General features: G+C 36.0%; 1 protein-coding gene across 3 annotated transcripts in view; it reads left to right on the plus strand.

Moving 5' to 3' along the window:
• cacna2d3a (calcium channel, voltage-dependent, alpha 2/delta subunit 3a) overlaps nucleotides 1–14,815 on the plus strand; it is a 238,455-nt gene extending 223,640 nt beyond the window's left edge. For all 3 annotated transcript variants that reach the window (XM_046871522.1, XM_046871523.1, XM_046871525.1), the window contains 4 exons: nucleotides 1,268–1,382; nucleotides 12,116–12,228; nucleotides 13,740–13,822; nucleotides 14,208–14,815. In XM_046871522.1, the coding sequence (XP_046727478.1) occupies nucleotides 1,268–1,382; nucleotides 12,116–12,228; nucleotides 13,740–13,822; nucleotides 14,208–14,300 (404 nt within the window). In that variant the 3' untranslated portion in view covers nucleotides 14,301–14,815. The remainder of the gene's footprint in view (nucleotides 1–1,267; nucleotides 1,383–12,115; nucleotides 12,229–13,739; nucleotides 13,823–14,207) is intronic.
• Nucleotides 14,816–17,689: the final 2,874 nt, after the last annotated feature.

The following is a 17,689-nucleotide window of genomic DNA, read 5'->3' on the forward strand; positions in this document are numbered from 1 at the left end:
GCACAGTTTAATTATTATGAACCAAGATTAACAACCCAGAATCCTTAATACCCTTTTCCATCATATGTAGGTCACATCTAAATACAAAACCTAAATCCCAGTACAGTTGATTGACACTTTGGGACACATTTCATTACAACTAATGCAAAGTCGACTTATCAGTGCCATTCCCACACCACTAAGTCAACTGCAGCCTCAATCCTTTGAGTAAAAATTAATACCACTGACTGGCTCACTACAGTTTCATATATATGAGCGTAATCCAGTTATTCAAATATATTCATTAGGCAAATAGATATAATTATAATATTCTAGGCATTTATTGCGGCTTTTTTATACTTTATTCTTTTTTTTCATGCCCAGCCGAACATGTTATTTATAGGCTTACTCTTTTTCCAGATGATGAGGTTCAACTCTGTCGACTAGCAAACAGACTAATGCCTTTAAGAACTCGATACAACCTAATGAATGGTTGTGAATTTTATCACTGTAACAAGACTTAGGAATAATAACAGACCTCCTGGCTATACTTTATAAATACAGGAGCCCAGTAGGAGAGCCACACCTCTATGTATTTGATTGTCAACTGCAGTCAAATCTGTCAAACTCGTGGAGTCGAGCACATTGGGCAAAGACAGGACAAAAAGAAGTTAAACACAGGCATGTAAAGCTCTAAATCCGAGTCTGATCCCTTTTCCATTCTGTTTTACGAGGGGTATTAAATCAGAATTGCTGGTAAAAGGGAAAGTAGGGCGAGTTTTTTAGAAGGTCAAAGTTATGCAAATGAATGCATTTTTAAGAGCAATCCTTGGTTATTGCTTTATATGTTTAGATGTTTACAAGCAGCATGTAATCCAATTTAAATGTCAGCTCATACGTGGGGTTAATTTGTTTGAAGCATTTATGTAGATTTATGGATGTTGCAGAACAGAAAAGTCAAGTATTAGTGAAAACAAGGTGTAGTTATTCGTATGAGCACTAGGTGGCATTAGATCTAAACAAAAACATGAGTTTGATTTCCTGCAGCAGAGATGTCTGTGTACTGTATACTTTTAAATCATGCCTGAAAAGCAGATAACAGTATCTATCTATCTATCTATCTATCTATCTATCTATCTATCTATCTATCTATCTATCTATCTATCTGTCTGTCTGTCTGTCTGTCTGTCTCTCTATTTGTCTGTCTGTCTGTCTGTCTGTCTGTCTGTCTGTCTGTCTGTCTTTCTGTCTGTCTTTCTGTCTGTTTAACTGTTTATCCTTTTTCTAGCCCAGAGAGAAGGTCGGACTATGTTGGTTCCATGCGATACCGAATACCCGGCCTTCATCTCCGAGCGAACCATTAAGGAGACCACAGGGAACATAGACTGCGAGGACTGCATTAAGTGAGTGGAATTCTAAACACAGACAGAGAGGACATACTCCATCTCATAAAGCAGATTACACACTCACAGGGCCATGGCTATGGATTTCAAAACACACACAGGCATGCCAGGATTTGGAAGTAAATCTTCATCCAGCGTTAGTATGCATCTAAATTACTTCTTTTCCTAAAAATCCTTGACTCACCACTTGTGCCTACTGTATGTGTGTATGTGTGTGTGTGTGTGTGTGTGTGTGTGTGTGTGTGTGTGGATGATTTTTATCAGTGCATGTGTGTCAGGTATCGAGTGCTGAACATTATCCATGCACCTCCATGTAAAAGCATTAGCTTTGCAAATTCAATCAGAGACAGTAAGTCTCTGTGTATTGTGCCCTATGATTTCCGAGCTATTCGGCTGAAATATTATCCGCCCGTATGCACTGCCATTTCTCCCGTCTGCACAAACTTAAAAACACAACACCTCCGCCGATACCATATAATAAACATCACAGGCTTTTATTAACTCACACTGACATTTCAATCGCTGGCCTCAGCAAGGGCCAAGACACCAAAATTGAACGGTGGAGTTGTTTTTTTTGAGAAACGTCCACTTTTGTCCCAATTCAGCCCATATTTCACTTTTAGTGGCTCAAGTGTGCCGCAAAATAGCAAAACACAGCGATGCTGAGGATTGCTTTGCAGTATGGTTAAAATACGCTTTTTGGAAAGGGGGAAATGTTTATTTGGAAGAAACCGATAGCAATAGTTTATTGCGCAAATGTGTTTGGGTTGAGGTAAGTTAGTTTCATTGAAAGCAGGGGAAAAAGTCCATTAACATTTTTTAGGTGTAACAATTATTTAATCCACTTGGAAATTGTTACATTCATCTTAAACCTTGGTTCTATCGTGGTTCCGTTTTTATTTAATTTTTCGGTTGTATTGTTTAAATGTCTGTTTAGAAGGACATACACCCCATGGTCTTTAATGGTCATTACAACTAATTATTGGTCAGAAAATTTGCATGAATACATAAAGTTTTGCATGAAAATCCATTTTCTTTTTTTTTTTACATTTAAAGCTTGTGGGGAAACTTATACATTTTAATAATTTTTACTGAATGAAATGTCAGTGAATAGCTTAAAGATGTTATGAACCCATAAATGTGTTGAATTTGACATCAAACATTTTAATCATTACCTTGATTTTATAGAAGGGAATTCTTTAGACCCGCCCCCTAAAAAAAAATCAATGCAGACATCACAGAAAGTGCATTTCTTTTTATTCGTGTACAGTTTCTGATCAGTCATTGGTTGTTAACAATCTAAAAAGTTTAATAATTAGCATTTTTGGTTCTGCCTAATTTTTTTTGCACAGAAAGTCTTTAATTAGAAGAGTATGTGTTTTTCTATCAAACACACCAGCTTTTAGTGAAGGAGCCTAAAGAAGCCTACAGTAGGAATCTTCTTGAACTTGGACATTCAACTCGGGGTCCATCACAAGCGAACAACTGGTGCATTCTTAAAACAACAAAAAACATGTGGCACAAGATACGGTAACTCCGTATGGCCACTGGCCCCAACTCGGCTTGCATATATACAGCCGGTGGAATGGCTTTGTCAAGTGCGTCCAAAAGCACATCCCACAGGCCTGCATCCACTCGACCTCCTCAAGGCCTGAGTAATATGAAATCAAGCTAATCTGGTTAAGTGTGTGTGCCCAGAGGCTAAGATTAGCTTAATCTCATTTGGATGGAGGAAATTGATTAGAAACATACACACAGACTCACACACATTTTTATTGTTACTTTGTGAGGCACCTTCATTGACTTATTCGACAAAATCATGCTACACTTCTACAGTTTCTACAGTATGCAGTATGCTCCCAACAGAGGGTTTCTATAGCAGGGATTAAAACCAATAACTGTCTAACAGAAAAAAATAATTGGCACTCAGAAAACATTATTTTAATTTGAGACCTTCGAATTGCAAATTGTTTACTTACAAGTTAAAATACAGTATATACAGTATACTATATGATCTGGACACCTAAGCTTCTAAATGCATCCACATTTAGTGTCCATTTGCTGTTATTTCCTGACTCTACTATGAAGATGTTTCTACTATGAAGATATGACATATTTCTAAATGTGGTTGAGGAGATTTGTGGTCATTCAGCCACAAGGGTGTTAGTTAAATCAGGTACTGAGGTAGGTGAGGTGAGGGGGCCTGGGCTGCAGTCAGTGTTTAATCCATCTCAAAAGTCTTCAAAAGGTTAAGGTGAGATACATTAGATTAATTAAATCAGCATTTTTTGGGGGAGTTCCCCACAAAGAGATGTACAGCACGATTTGCTCTTTTGTATTCTATCAGAAGGGTTGCCAGTTTGTATATCTATGAGAAAATCTTGTTTTTTACCACTGTTTTTTGTTTTCCAGAAAATTCAAAGAAAAGATGAAATGGTGTGTTTACCCTTTTGTATTACAATACCGCTGAATACCATTGACGCAACTAGTGTTAGTATTTGTGGTTTTTGAGTTACAGTTGAGGTGAGAATATTGTTGAAACCTGGCAACCTGTTGACAACTGCTCAGTTAGCTGTCTCTTGGAACCCCACATTAGCGTGAGTGTAGAATGTTGTTCTGTCCCTATAGCTAGCAAAAATATGCAATATTGTGACATATATGTTTTTTTATTTTGTATAATGTTTGTGTTCTTTTTTGGTGAATTTATCTGTTCAAACTGAATAACATATTTGATTACAAGCTTAAGGCATATATAAGGAATTACATCCAAAGTGTCCCTAAAACCCCTTTTTTTAAGAGTGTGTTTTAAACATGTCCCCTGTACAAATATGTTCGTTTAGACCAAAACAAATGTGGTGTATAGAGAAGTCATGTCAAGTATTGTCATTTCAGCTAAACACAGCTGTTCACTACACAATGAAATTCTACAACATTCTTCAAAGATCAAGCTGCTGCATAAAACACGTAACCTAAATGATACTGGACAGCAAAATACAGTAGAATGACAGTATAATGACTAAAACAGGGTAAGAGGCACAGTGTGGGACAATGCAACACTGATCAGCACACAGTTCTAGGGTGAAATAAAAGTACAATAGATAATAGATAATATAATAATATATTCTGTAACTATAAACAGAGGTGTTTCATAATAGTACCTTGTTACTATATAAATAATTTAGGAGATAATTTAAAGAATCTATTTAATATTTATTTGTAAGGTTTTTTTTAGTTATTAAGATTGGATTTAGATATGGTTAGATTATGGTGGCAGCATGGCATTAATTATAGGCATTCACATCTACTTAAATTAAAGGTGTGTGTTTGTGTGTGTGTGTGTGTGTGTGTGTGTGTGTGTGTGTTAGAGAAGAAATTAGCATGTAGTCTAGTTCAGTAATAGTTTGTGATGGGTGTAGGGGTGAGGTTTCTTCTCTCAGCACTGTGTGGGGGCTTAACATACAGAAACGCTTATTATTTGGAACCCTGGGTCTGCAAACAAACACACAAACACACACACACACACACACACACACACACACACACACACACACACACACACACACACACACACACACATTTTGTGGCCAGACAGCACCATATGTGTATCTTTTATGGACTTCTGTCTAATCTCTTCTAAATGTGTGGTCACACATCACTGCTCAGTCACCTTTTAACTACTTCCTTAGGCCTGAGTGTTTCTACACTGCTACATGCCTGTACAGAAAGAGAGAGCGAGAGAGAGAGAGAGAGAGAGAGAGAGAGGGAATTTCATTTTAGAAGTACTAAAACAAATACTATGGGTACTGAGATGAATAAATCCTTCTTTGTGGCATTAGTTACAAATTTTCTTCTTTACCTTCTTTTCTGTTGCTTTGAGCAGAGTAGATAGATAGATAGATAGATAGATAGATAGATAGATAGATAGATAGATAGATAGATAGATAGATAGATAGATAGATAGATAGATAGATAGATAGATAGATAGATAGATAGATAGATAGATAAAAATAATAAAGTATTAAACATGTAAACATAAATGATCCCCTAAACTATTGAGGCATTTCACATTTAAGTCTTTATACAGATTGTGGTTGGGAATAAAAAAAAAAGGAGTTACAAGTCTGTGAAGTATATAAACGCAAGTGTCTGTGGTACAAATAGTTCCGAGCATTCACTGATGATGTTTCTTGGTGTTGAGATAAGGTTATAGATAAAGTTTTTTCACCTAGAAACCCCTCACATTATTTATTGTTAAGCTTGCAGGAATATGATTTGCATATATACATGTGCAAATATATACATATGCAAATATGTGTGTGTGTGTGTGTGTGTGTGTGTGTGTGTGTGTGTGTGTGTGTGTGTGTGTGTGAGTGCACCGAGCGCTTGTCACTGGAGCTTGGTGATGTTCATTGCAGTCACACACCTGTGCACTTTGTTGTCCTTACTTTCTTAAGAGTACTGTTAGAAAGGGATGTGGGTGGTTTATCATCAAAGCCCTTTTTTACAAGGAGTATAAACTTTCGGTTACAGCCGCCTTGCCCCTATCACAATGATATACATCAGCCCTCCACCGCCAACATTTATAAAAACCTCATTTTAAGTGCACTTAAACCTGCAGGAATGCGCAGAGAGGCGTTTTACTCCAAACTTCTGATCCAGTCCAAAAAAATTATGAATTTACAATTTAAGTTTTGATCGTGTTTCAGGGGGCCATGCTGGGGTTTTTTTTGGGGGGTTTAAAAATGAAACCTTAATGGAGCACTTTAGCTTTAAAGCTGTGCATTAGAATAAAATTAAGCTGAATCAATTTGAAATCATGAGGATGAGGTTAAAACTGAGGTCATGCATTAGATGCAAACATAGATTATATGTAAGTCGGAGGTCTGTTGTTTGGATGCACATGCTGTGCATACTGTGTTGAAGTAAATGATCTGAACACTATCATTAGATTTATTTAAGGGTATGACTTCACAAGGCTAATAAAGACTGCGATTAGATTTAAAAAGCGTTATAAAAAAATATTGCAACTTGTCAGAAGTAAAATGGTCAAATCATGGAAATAATATATCATAGAAATGAGATCATTGTGTGTATGTGTGTGTGTGTATGTGTGTGTTTCGGTCTACTGCAGCACCCTGAGAACTTTCATACTTGCCAGCCATTCGCATCATTTAAAGTATTTCGGACTCTGTGTGTGCCTCGGTGTGTTTGTCTGTTTGCACATGTGTACATGCATATGTGTGTGTTTAATTTGGAGTACAAGACCAGACGCAGCTCAAGTGGGAAGTGTGTTTATCACTTCCCATCAAGACGCAGTTCGTTGCCAGGATTACTATCTCTGTTTTATATCTTTAAATACGTTGGACTTAATCAAGCTTTTGTGAAGCTGATCTAAACTCTGGCTGTTTCCTGTCCAAGTGTACCAGAGTTCTGTGTCAGCTGTTTCGAATCACTTTTGCCGAGTATTTCGTGTCATATTGGCTGCATGTTGAATTGTGTAGGGTCTATTACAAGTTGAATAGAAATAGCAAAAGGTTACTCGAGGTTGCACCGATGTTAAGTTATTGTTGGTCGGATCTTGGTTTGCGGTTGGTGGTATGGGTTTGAAGTAGGTGTATTCTAGAAAAACCTTGGATTTGATAGATTTTTAGAACAGCTCATTTCGAGGCAGCAGTTATATTGGGTGTTTTAGTTTTTTGTTCTATTTTCATGTCAGTAGTTGGACAAGGATGAGGGAAACCAGGGCTACACGAATGGTCTGGAAAGCATGACTGTTAATCGTTTCTGTAGAAAGATTTTCATAACTAGCAGGAGTGTCACTCCAAAGGGCACAGTGCGGGACTTACTACTCGTGGGCACTCGTGGGCTCTAAGTGCACGTGGTTTTTAAGTTCACATTTTCAAAAGATCATTAGAGGACAAACAGTATAGACTAGTAATATATGAACAAAAAGAACTATTGTGTAATTATTGATATGGTGACATTTATTGTTAGGAGATGCCTTTATCATTTTTTTTTGGAAAGAGACTGCATTGTCACTTTGTAACAATCAAGTGTGAAGCTGTGCAGAAAATGTCTTGAGGTCAGAATGACTTGTGGTTTCTTAGTAACATGACAAGTTGCATTTGCTACAAGCTACAAACTGTGACCACAAAGTTGGAGGCGCACTATTGACTAGAATGTCCTTGGATGTGGTAGCATGACATTTTTCTTCACTTGATCTAGAGGACTCAAACCTGTTCCAGCATGACAATTTTCCTGTGTACAAAGCTTGTTCCATGAAGAAATGGTTTACATTGGTTGCAGTGGAAGTTTGATTAGCCTGCTCTAGAGCTCTGACCTCAACCCTACTGAACACCTATAAGATGAATTGAAATTCTGACTGTGACCCATCCTTCCTCACCTCACCTACTGTACATCAGTACTTGCCATTACTAACACTCTTGTGGTTAGCACACATCTCCACAAGCACACTTCAAAATCTAGTGTAACATCTTCCCAGATGGGTGGAGGTTATTATAAAAGCAAATGGAGAGTATATGTTAAACGAGATGTCAAAAGCACCTATGAAAGAGGTGTCCACAAACTATAGTCCATATAGTGTAGATCTAAATCTTTCGAGTGATTTTGTAACTAGTAAAATCTGATCTTTATTTTGGGTACTCAAACTAAATTGTAATATCTAATGATAGCTTAACAGTTAAGCTATTAAGGAATGCTTAATGCAGTATATCATGCCTTCTCTTCAATGATGTAAGAATTTGTCAAATTAAAAAAGTAAAAAGTACACGTAGACACAAAAACTCCTAAATACAGACAAGCAGCTGCATATTTTTATCATATACCATATGCCATTTTTCACATACCAAACAATTTAAACAAAAATGGTAAATTCTTCCCTGAAAACAAACAAAAATAGTGTCTGTCCCTTAAAAATAAAAAAAGACTGTCACTGATAGACTGTATACAGTAAATGTACAAGTTCTATTGACTTCTTGACTGTTCTAGTGGAAGTTCTTCCCCAAAGAGTAGAGGTTAATATAACAGCAAACAGAAACTGAATGTGAAAAGGGATGTTATGTGACTATATGAACAAAACAAAACAGAAATCTTTAGGTCAGGTTTTCTCAAACTGTTGTCCATATAGAGTTTTTTTGTTCATTTAATCATATAACATATATAGTAAAAGTGTGAACCTTCAATGCAACACACATTTATTCATGACATCCTTTCTTTACTCAGATATTAAAATAAATAAAGAAACTTCACTGAAAAATAATTTTTAATCAATAAATTTTTGTTTTACTGATGTGTCAAATCTCAAATCAAGCACCAAACTCCATTATGATGCACATATCTGACAATTAAAACAGTCTGTGAGGAAACACAGCAAAAGTTCTGTTTGGTGTCCAGACTGATTTACATAATTTAAATCACCATAATCACTTTAAAACGTTTACAAGAATATTTTGTCTTCATGCTCTATATTGAATACGGTTTTACTAATAATGAACATACATTTGCATAAAGCAGTTATGTTGACCATGCCAATGATTAGAGTATTAAAAATGTGAAAATAATAATAATAATTAATAAAAAAAATAATTTGTTACAGTGGGGGAAACAATTATTTGATCTCCTGTTGATTTTTTTTATTTACCCCTTACAAAGAAATAAACAGTCAAAAATGTTTATGGTAGGTTTAGTTTAACAGAGAGAAACAAAATAATAAAAGAAAATCCAGAAATATATTATACATTTATATTATATATAAATTAATTTTGATATAGTTAATATAGTTTACTATATTTGCTAGAGTGAAATAAGTATTTGATTCCCTACCAACCAGCAAGAATGCTGACTCCCACACACCCAAATTACTCTTGTCCCTTTAGGAAAGAGCTCCTATCAACTCACACAGAATCAACCTCTTCTATTCAAACCTCTCCACCACCATGGGAAAGACTAAAGAGCTGTCAAAGGACGTCAAGGACTAGATTGTAGACCTGCACAAGGCTGGAATGTGCAACAAGACTATCAGAATGTTGCCTGTGCCATATGTTTTGGGTAATTGTCATGCTGGATAACACATCCACCACCCATCTTCAATGTTTTGGCTGAGGTCAGGAGGTTCTCATCCAAGATTCTGCAGTGCATGGCCCTGTTCATGTGGTGAGGTCTTCCTGTACCCTCAACAGAGAAACAGCCCCAAAGCAGAATGTTTTATCTTCAATGTTTGACAGTGGGGATGGTGTTCTTGGGGTCATATTTAGCATTTATCTGCCTCCAAACATGGCAATGATGCCAAAGAGTTCAATTTTGTTCTCATCTGACCACATCACATCCTCCCAAGCCTTCTCTGAACCATTCAGGTGTTCATGTACATTCTTGAGCAGAGGGACCTTGGGGTGTTACCAATGGTTTTCTTGGTGACTGTGGTCTCAGCTCCCTTGAGATCATTCACAAGCTCCTCCTGTGTAATTCTGCCCTGATCCCTAACTTATCTCAGAATAATTCTTACCCCATGAGGTAAGATTTTGCATGGAGCTCCAGAACGAGGTCCACTGACTTACCTTGCATTTCTTCCATTTTCGAATTATCGCACCAACAGTGGTCTCTTTCGCACCATGTTTCTTGCTGATGGTCTTGTACAATCTTGTCCCTGATGTCCTTTGACAGTTTTTTTGGTCTTGCCCATGGTGGTGAAGATGTTTGAATGGAAGAGGTTGATTCTGTGATGGTGTCTTTTATACACATAATGAGTTGATTTTAGGAGTTCTTTCTCATAGATACAGGACTATTTTGGGTGTTCGGGAGTCAGAATTCTTGGTTGATATGGGATGAAATACTTATTTCACTCAGTGAAATACAAATTTATATATATATATATATATATATATATATATATATATATATATATATATATATATATATATATATATACTAGAAAAATTTTACATGGATGAAACTTGGATAAATTTTAGAGAGTTTAGCAGTATAGCAGTTTAGATTTATAAGGTATAACAATAATTATTTCCCCCACTGTACATTTAGAACAGATTAAAATGTGCGATTAAGTTGCAATTAATCACGATTAAATATTTAAATCGATTGACAGCCCTAATCGATTGACAGCCCTAACACACACACACACACACACACACACACACACACACACACAATATATATATATATATATATGTGTGTGTGTGTGTGTGTGTGTGTGTGTGTGTGTGTGTGTGTTAGGGCTGTCAATCGATATGTATATAATCACTCCTGTTCAGGTTCTAATATTTATTCAAATTTTAATTTCTCATAGACCATTCTTTTTCCTCAGCTTTTTCTTTTCCCAAAACTCTTCTTAACTCTGTCTTGCAAGTCTTCCAACAGTTAGCAATACAATACTTACAGTACAATCTCTATTTATAATCTTAATCTAATTTTTTTTTTTCCCAAAGTAGACAATAGCACATATTGATTCTGACAGTTGTGTGCTTTATCTGTCAGTAGTGTGTTATTGTAGCTGTTCACATGCTAAATGTGTTGGCAATTATGACAAATTTTGAAGTGTGCGTATGTTTTTTTTAAGAGATGTACAAGGCAGAGAAATTTTTGGATTTTTGTAAACGTAATTCATTATAAAAATATGAAAACATGAGATTGGGCAGAACGCGCTTTTCAGCAAACAGTTGCGTCAGTGTGTAACAGAGCAGCCACAAGGAATGCGATAAGTATTCATAGTCCATTCGGCGGAGACTTCGAGGCATTGACATTTCATTCATCTCTGATTAATCAAGACAACATGTTAAGCAGTGCACCTCTGTGCTTGATTTAGATACAGCAAGGTCACTGTTGGGTTTTTGGTTCTATCTGGTTGTATCTGGGATAGTTTGAGCTCGCTGGCGCTGAAGTCCTATCTGAGCGGACAAGAATCCACCAAGCGTGTGATAAAACCGCTGCACAGGAAAAACTATAAATCAGTCATGCTTTAAAAAAAACAGGGAGACAGAGATAAAGAAAGAACAGACAAATCATCCTCTCTTCTCTTCTTCCCCATAAGTCTTGCAGAAACGCATAAATCAGCCCGCTCTGAATCCATCACCCCGACATCTAAAAAAAATCTTTTGTATTAAAACAAAAAAGAAAATCGAATTTGAGTGTGGTTCCAATTTGTCATTCCCCTTGTATTTGAGTGTTTTATATTTTGCAACACTTCACTGGCCAGGCTTCGGCTTTCCTCTGTGAAGTTTGATTAAAGTGGTGAGCGAGGATGAAACAATGGCAGCACATCTGGTGGAGCGGATAAAAGAATGGAGAGCTACGCTGAACTTGGCATGCACAACCTCATTAATAGATATACAAATCACACCCTCTCGGACCGTTTAAAATATGTGGTGTGTGTTGTCTGTGTGTGTATATGTGTGTAAGAGAAAGAGATGAAGAGAGCTGAGAGATGAGGTGGCTGTGGATGGATGTTATCTTTTTGGAATATATACATATAAAATATCTAACGGTTTGAGTGGAGTCAAGGATTTGATATATGCAGTGTATCACAAGGCACACACACACACACTATATATATATATATATATATATATATATATATATATATATATATATATATATATATATATATATATATACACACACACACACACACACACACACACACTATATATAGTGTATCTTATCTGCTTGTTTTCTCTCTGTACTGTGTTTTCTGGCATCTTAAGGTCGTTTGTCATTCAGCAAATTCCCAGCAGTAACCTTTTCTTGGTGGTGGTGGACAATAAGTGTCAATGCAGAGAGTTTGGACCCATCACTATGGACCCCATTGAAATTATGTATATCCTTTAAGATATGAAAGTAAACAGGAGGAAGCCTGAAAAGTCTGTGATACAGTACACAAAAATGAAATGATATGCTACATCAAATCTTATATTGTTTTATTTCAGGCTGAAAGGACTGTTGAGTCCTGCTAAGGTGTGTTAGGAAGCCATGTACACCTGCTTCTTCTTCTAGTTCAGCCAATCATGTGACAGCAGTTCAAGTCAGAAAATCATGCAGGTAGAGGTCAAGAGCTTCGAATAATGGTCACATCAAACATCCTAATCAAAATAAATATGACCTCAGAAATTTAAACTTAGTAGTTGTTTCATTTTACTGTTTCACTGAGATTTTCGAAAAGCAAACAAGACATTGAGTGAACTGAAGGTAAAAATGCCTTGTAAATGAGAGAGGAAGTCCATTTGCAGTCTGTCTAGTTAATTAAGCACTCTTTACAATCACAGTGAGCAGGAAAGCATATCAGCATGCACAAAACATTCAATCTTGAGGTCTACAACAGCAGAAGACCACATCAGGCATGGGAAGCAAGAAACTGAAGCTACAGAACTGGAAGTCGCTCATTTTTTAAAATATTTTCAACTGTTTGGCTGATTGGATAAATGCTTAAATTGGCACATTATTGTTATTATTATTATTATTATTATTATTATTATTATTATTATTATTATTTATACAATTTGCTGTCTACATTATTCAACATATAATGCAACTTTAAGTTTTATTTTTACATTTTTTACATTTTAAATGTATTAGATTTAGTATCAGCCAACCAAATAAACATTTCAGTTCAATGCATCTATTTAACACACGTTTTTTTCTTTCCCTTTATCATCTAAAAGTCCTGGGTGCTAGGTCTGGTATAATTTTTCAAATGGATTTTTTTTTATTTAGTCCAAGAATTGCAAAAAAAAAAAAAAGCTCAAATATAAATGTTAGAGGAAAAAAACTTGTGAATTTTTCATTTGTAATTTCTTGTCGAGAGTTGATTTGGCCTCATTGTTTGAATAGAGATGAAAAGGCTAAGAGATGTTTGTGCTGTAATTAAGCGTGCTCTGCGGTGACTCTGCTGAGGTTCTCAGTACAATGAACGCTCTCTTGAGCAAAACAGATGGCGTGTTTCACAATGACCCAGAATGAAACCATGATCAACACCAGACACTCGCTCTCAAAATGCTCGTATGGGTCCAGTGTGTTTCTGAGGCATAAAATCTGACAACATCATTTCCCATCCCTGCTCTTTGTCAGCTCTGGAGATGTCTGTCTAAAGCGTATCATAAGAAGATGGTGCAAATGATAAATACCCGAGTAAAATCTGAGCTGATCTGAGTAAATTATAATTACTTAGTGCTGTCTAACTTAGCAAACAAGCTGCCACTTTATGGTTAAGATGGATACTTAAAAGAAAAAATCATCTCATTGCTGACATCCAGTTGGGGTGAATGTATTTTTTATAGTTATTTCTATGAAATGTCTGTTGCATGGAGTGTGTTTTCCTTAATCTAGCTGCACATAATGAATCCCTGAAATGTGAGCGCTTAAAATTGCAAAAGGACAGAAGACGTCCAGACACATGCCACCCTTTCCATCCTGAGGTAACGTCAATAAGAAATATCCACCTAACATTTATTTGATGTAAATCCATGGTTAATTGCTGCAGTAGATGCTATTTTCGGGTTATTGTGTATAGAGACATTTGCATGTTTTCATTAAGGGCTTCATTTGGGTTCTCCAGTTTTCTTCCCAAAACATTCAGGTGGATTGGCTAAATGAAACTTCCCATTAGTGTGAATATGTGCATGCATGGGGTGTATTCCTATCAGTTTTCCCAGGATAGACTTTGGATCCAACCTGACCAGGATAAACCACACAGACTATAAATGAATGAAAGGTTGAATAAACCTGTTATAATTCGAAACACTTGCATGTTCACAAATAATGTATGAAAATATTAAATGTAATCTGACCTGTTTTTCACAGGAAAACTCGATGGAATGTGGCCAGGCGTTCAACCTGACTCCGTCTGTAATGGTGACATTCTTTGCTTTGTTAATTGCACTGTTGCCAAGGTGACGAGAGTTCCTCATCCCCTAAAAACCATGGATCACCTCGGCCAGACTCGAGCTGATCCAGCATGCAAAAGCGATGACATAAACAACCCCTGACACTGAGCAAATAAGTAAACATAACTAAAATGGTGCAGCCTTGTGGAGATTCTTTTTTTTTTCTTTCTTTCATTCTTTCAATCTTGAATTTCAATTCAGGGGCATTTTTCATTAACATAATTCATTAATACTGAAATAAATATAACGGTAATATATTGAAACTTGGAGTATTGCTGGTGTGCTTGTTAAAATTATTGGAAAGTATTTTAAAAAAAGTCTAAATAAACAAAGAAATATGAACTAATGATGAACATTATGCATCAATATACTGTAAAACCAGTAAAGGTTCGCTTTAGAAATTACAAGTGTTAACCATACAACTGTGATCATGGACTACAATGTCTACTAATGTCAGTGGTTCTGTATGAGCTTTGCCTTATAATGAATGAAATTAGTCCTGTTTGTGTACTTTTTAAAATAAAATGATCCTTTAAAATTCATCAAAAAGTTGTGGTTGACACTTAAATGCATGTACGTGTGTGTATGTGTTGTGTGTGTGTTGTGTGTTTAAGAGAGAGAGAGAGAGAGAGAGAGAGAGAGAGAGAGAGAGAGATCAAATACCAGAACTTTTACTTACACTGCATAAGAAGAACATGTTCTCATCCTCCATGCACATCTGCACTCCATTAGGATGGTGCGAGACAGACAGAATGACCCAAGCAGAGAGAGCAATGTTCTTATTCTGCACTACACAAGGTATTAGTGTCTATGTGCTTATGCGAGAAACAAAAATGAGGAATCCCATTTCATAGAAAAAAAAATTGGAGCTCTCCACGGCCCATTGCTAATGAACAATATCACCCTTAACCATATTTTCCTGTCTCTCCAAAGTTATTGACATTTTGAAAAATTAAGTGGTAGGAATTTTGACATCCAGAAAGCATCAAGGGCCAAATAGCACTCGAGGTGAAGGAATACACCATATATCTCAATCATTGATCTGTAATATCTGGACTATTACTCTGCAATATATTTCGCTTGATTTTCTACAGTTATTAGCATCAGATTTACAAAATATTGGGCTTTTAGGCTTTTTTGCTAGCATAGAAAAATGTCAAATGGATGAAGAATTGTGATGGGACTTGAAATTACTGGAAATTTGGCTTTGGATAACTTGGCTTACATTTTGCTGACAGTTACTTAAAATTTTGGCAACAATCTATTAAAAAAACGTTAATGGCAATTGCTTACAAATGGTTCTTCTGAATATACTTAGGGGCAATTTTGTATTAAACCATATATATATATATAGAGGCAATTTTTTCTCTTATGTTAACTTATCTGTTGTTTTATAATATGATGACTTTATGGCATGTGACTTCTCACACTGCTGGCTGTCTCTTAAAGCTTTATTTATTTTTTTTAGAATCGTTTCTAAAAATGAAGAGAATCTGTCATAACGCTTGTCCTTTTCCTTAACGTTCGTCACATCGTGTTCACATCCATTTTTTTCTCTCAACTGTGCTGCATTTGTGTTCTATGTCTCAAACCAGCTCACTTTGTGCATGTTGTCTGCACAGTAACAGACCAGATTAACAGCGAGTGACTATAGCTTGTTTTGTGATACACTTGTCTAGTGATACAGTCTTGTTTATCTTGAGGACTTGAGACAGAACATACTTTAATTTGTCACTCGTCATATACTAATCACAGTTTTGGGGAAGTATATAATAAAAGAATGAATCATTAAATAACTTCCAAAAGATGCAATAGTCACCCTACAGAGATGACAAAGTATCAGAAATCAAGGATTTATACACAGTAATGAACAAGTTGAAAAATCTACATGATTTTCACTGTTCAATTACATTTCAATAAAAAAAAAAAAAAAAATAGTACACAGATTTTTAAATACTGATAAGCAGATGCATCTTTTGATCATTGGTTTCCCCAAATACCAAACATGTTGTCCAACAATTCTCCTATGAAATCAGTAAAGCATTTTTAGAAATACCAAACGTAAAAAAAAAAAAAAAATAAAAACCTCAATTCAAACATTTCCTAAAAAAAAAAAGTACATTATTCAAATCATGTAACACAATTGTATTTTATTGTATAAAAGTGAAACAGAGTGTATAAATCTACAGTTTAAGCTAGAAAGAAATCACTTCCAGCTTCACATCTTCACACACTTCCGTCTATTTTTCCTATGACCACTAACGGCACTGTTGCATTTTATTTTTCTTTTGTTTCCACAATAATAATAATCCTCAAACTATTTGTTATCAGCTAATAATCTGGTGTGAATGTCAAAACTGAAACTTTATACTGGTGTCTTTGTGAGTGCACCAGCTACCACACTGCCTTGCACCAATGAATCTGCTGCTTCACACTTGTAGCATTTATTTCTATAGCGCTTTTCACAACAGACATTGTCTCAAAGCAGCATACTATTCTTTTTCTTTTTCTGTGTCATTTCTCTGTCTATCCTAACTGAAGAACACACAATACATTCAGTATGATAGACTGCAAATGAATGAAAGAAATGTAAACTCTAATACTCTGTTTTTTTAGTAAGTAATCATTTAGTAATTTAAACTGGAAGTGATCTGCTTTGACAAAAATACAGTAACATGTACTCTCTCACACACACACACACACACACACACACACACACACACACACACATAGACACACAGAATATTATCTTAATAATGCAATAATATCTATTCTGTGTTCCAGCTGATTTTTGCTAGAAGATTGACATGTTTTGATTATTTATGTGATTGCTTTAATCATGGGTAATTCTGGTAGTCTTCATGCTGCCTATTTTCCCCCCTTAGCCCTACAGATAAGCCAAACCTCAGCAGTGTGACCATAGTTTCAAGACAAATTATGCAGAAATGAAAACAGATCAAGGGCACACACACATTCACTTGGGAGATTCCCTCACATGCTAGTGTTTTACCTCAGATAATAAGAACACACTGCCTCCTTTTTTTTCTTTTCTTTTTTTTTAATGTGCGTCTATTTCAGCGAACCCCTGCATTTCGCATACTTGTGGTGCAAAACTCACAAGACGAGAGGTGAAAGAGTATGAAACGGCGGGTTAGAATCGGGTTCACCGAGTGCAACTGCGAGGGACCTTTGGAGACCGCACAAGTTTTGAAATTATACTTATTTCCCCAGCGTTCGTCGTAATTAGATTTCAAGTTCGGTGTTGTGGAGGAAAGGTAAGACGTTATTTAAAATTGGTAGTACAAATGTTGTTGCATCGAATCAAAGTGGAATGCTTAATGACTTGTGTGGTTTCGGTAGGATTTGGAATGAGGTGGTCAGCAGAGGGTCACGCTCCGG

Source organism: Silurus meridionalis, chromosome 17, assembly GCF_014805685.1.
Source record: "Silurus meridionalis isolate SWU-2019-XX chromosome 17, ASM1480568v1, whole genome shotgun sequence".
NCBI classification, from domain to species: Eukaryota; Metazoa; Chordata; class Actinopteri; order Siluriformes; family Siluridae; genus Silurus; species Silurus meridionalis.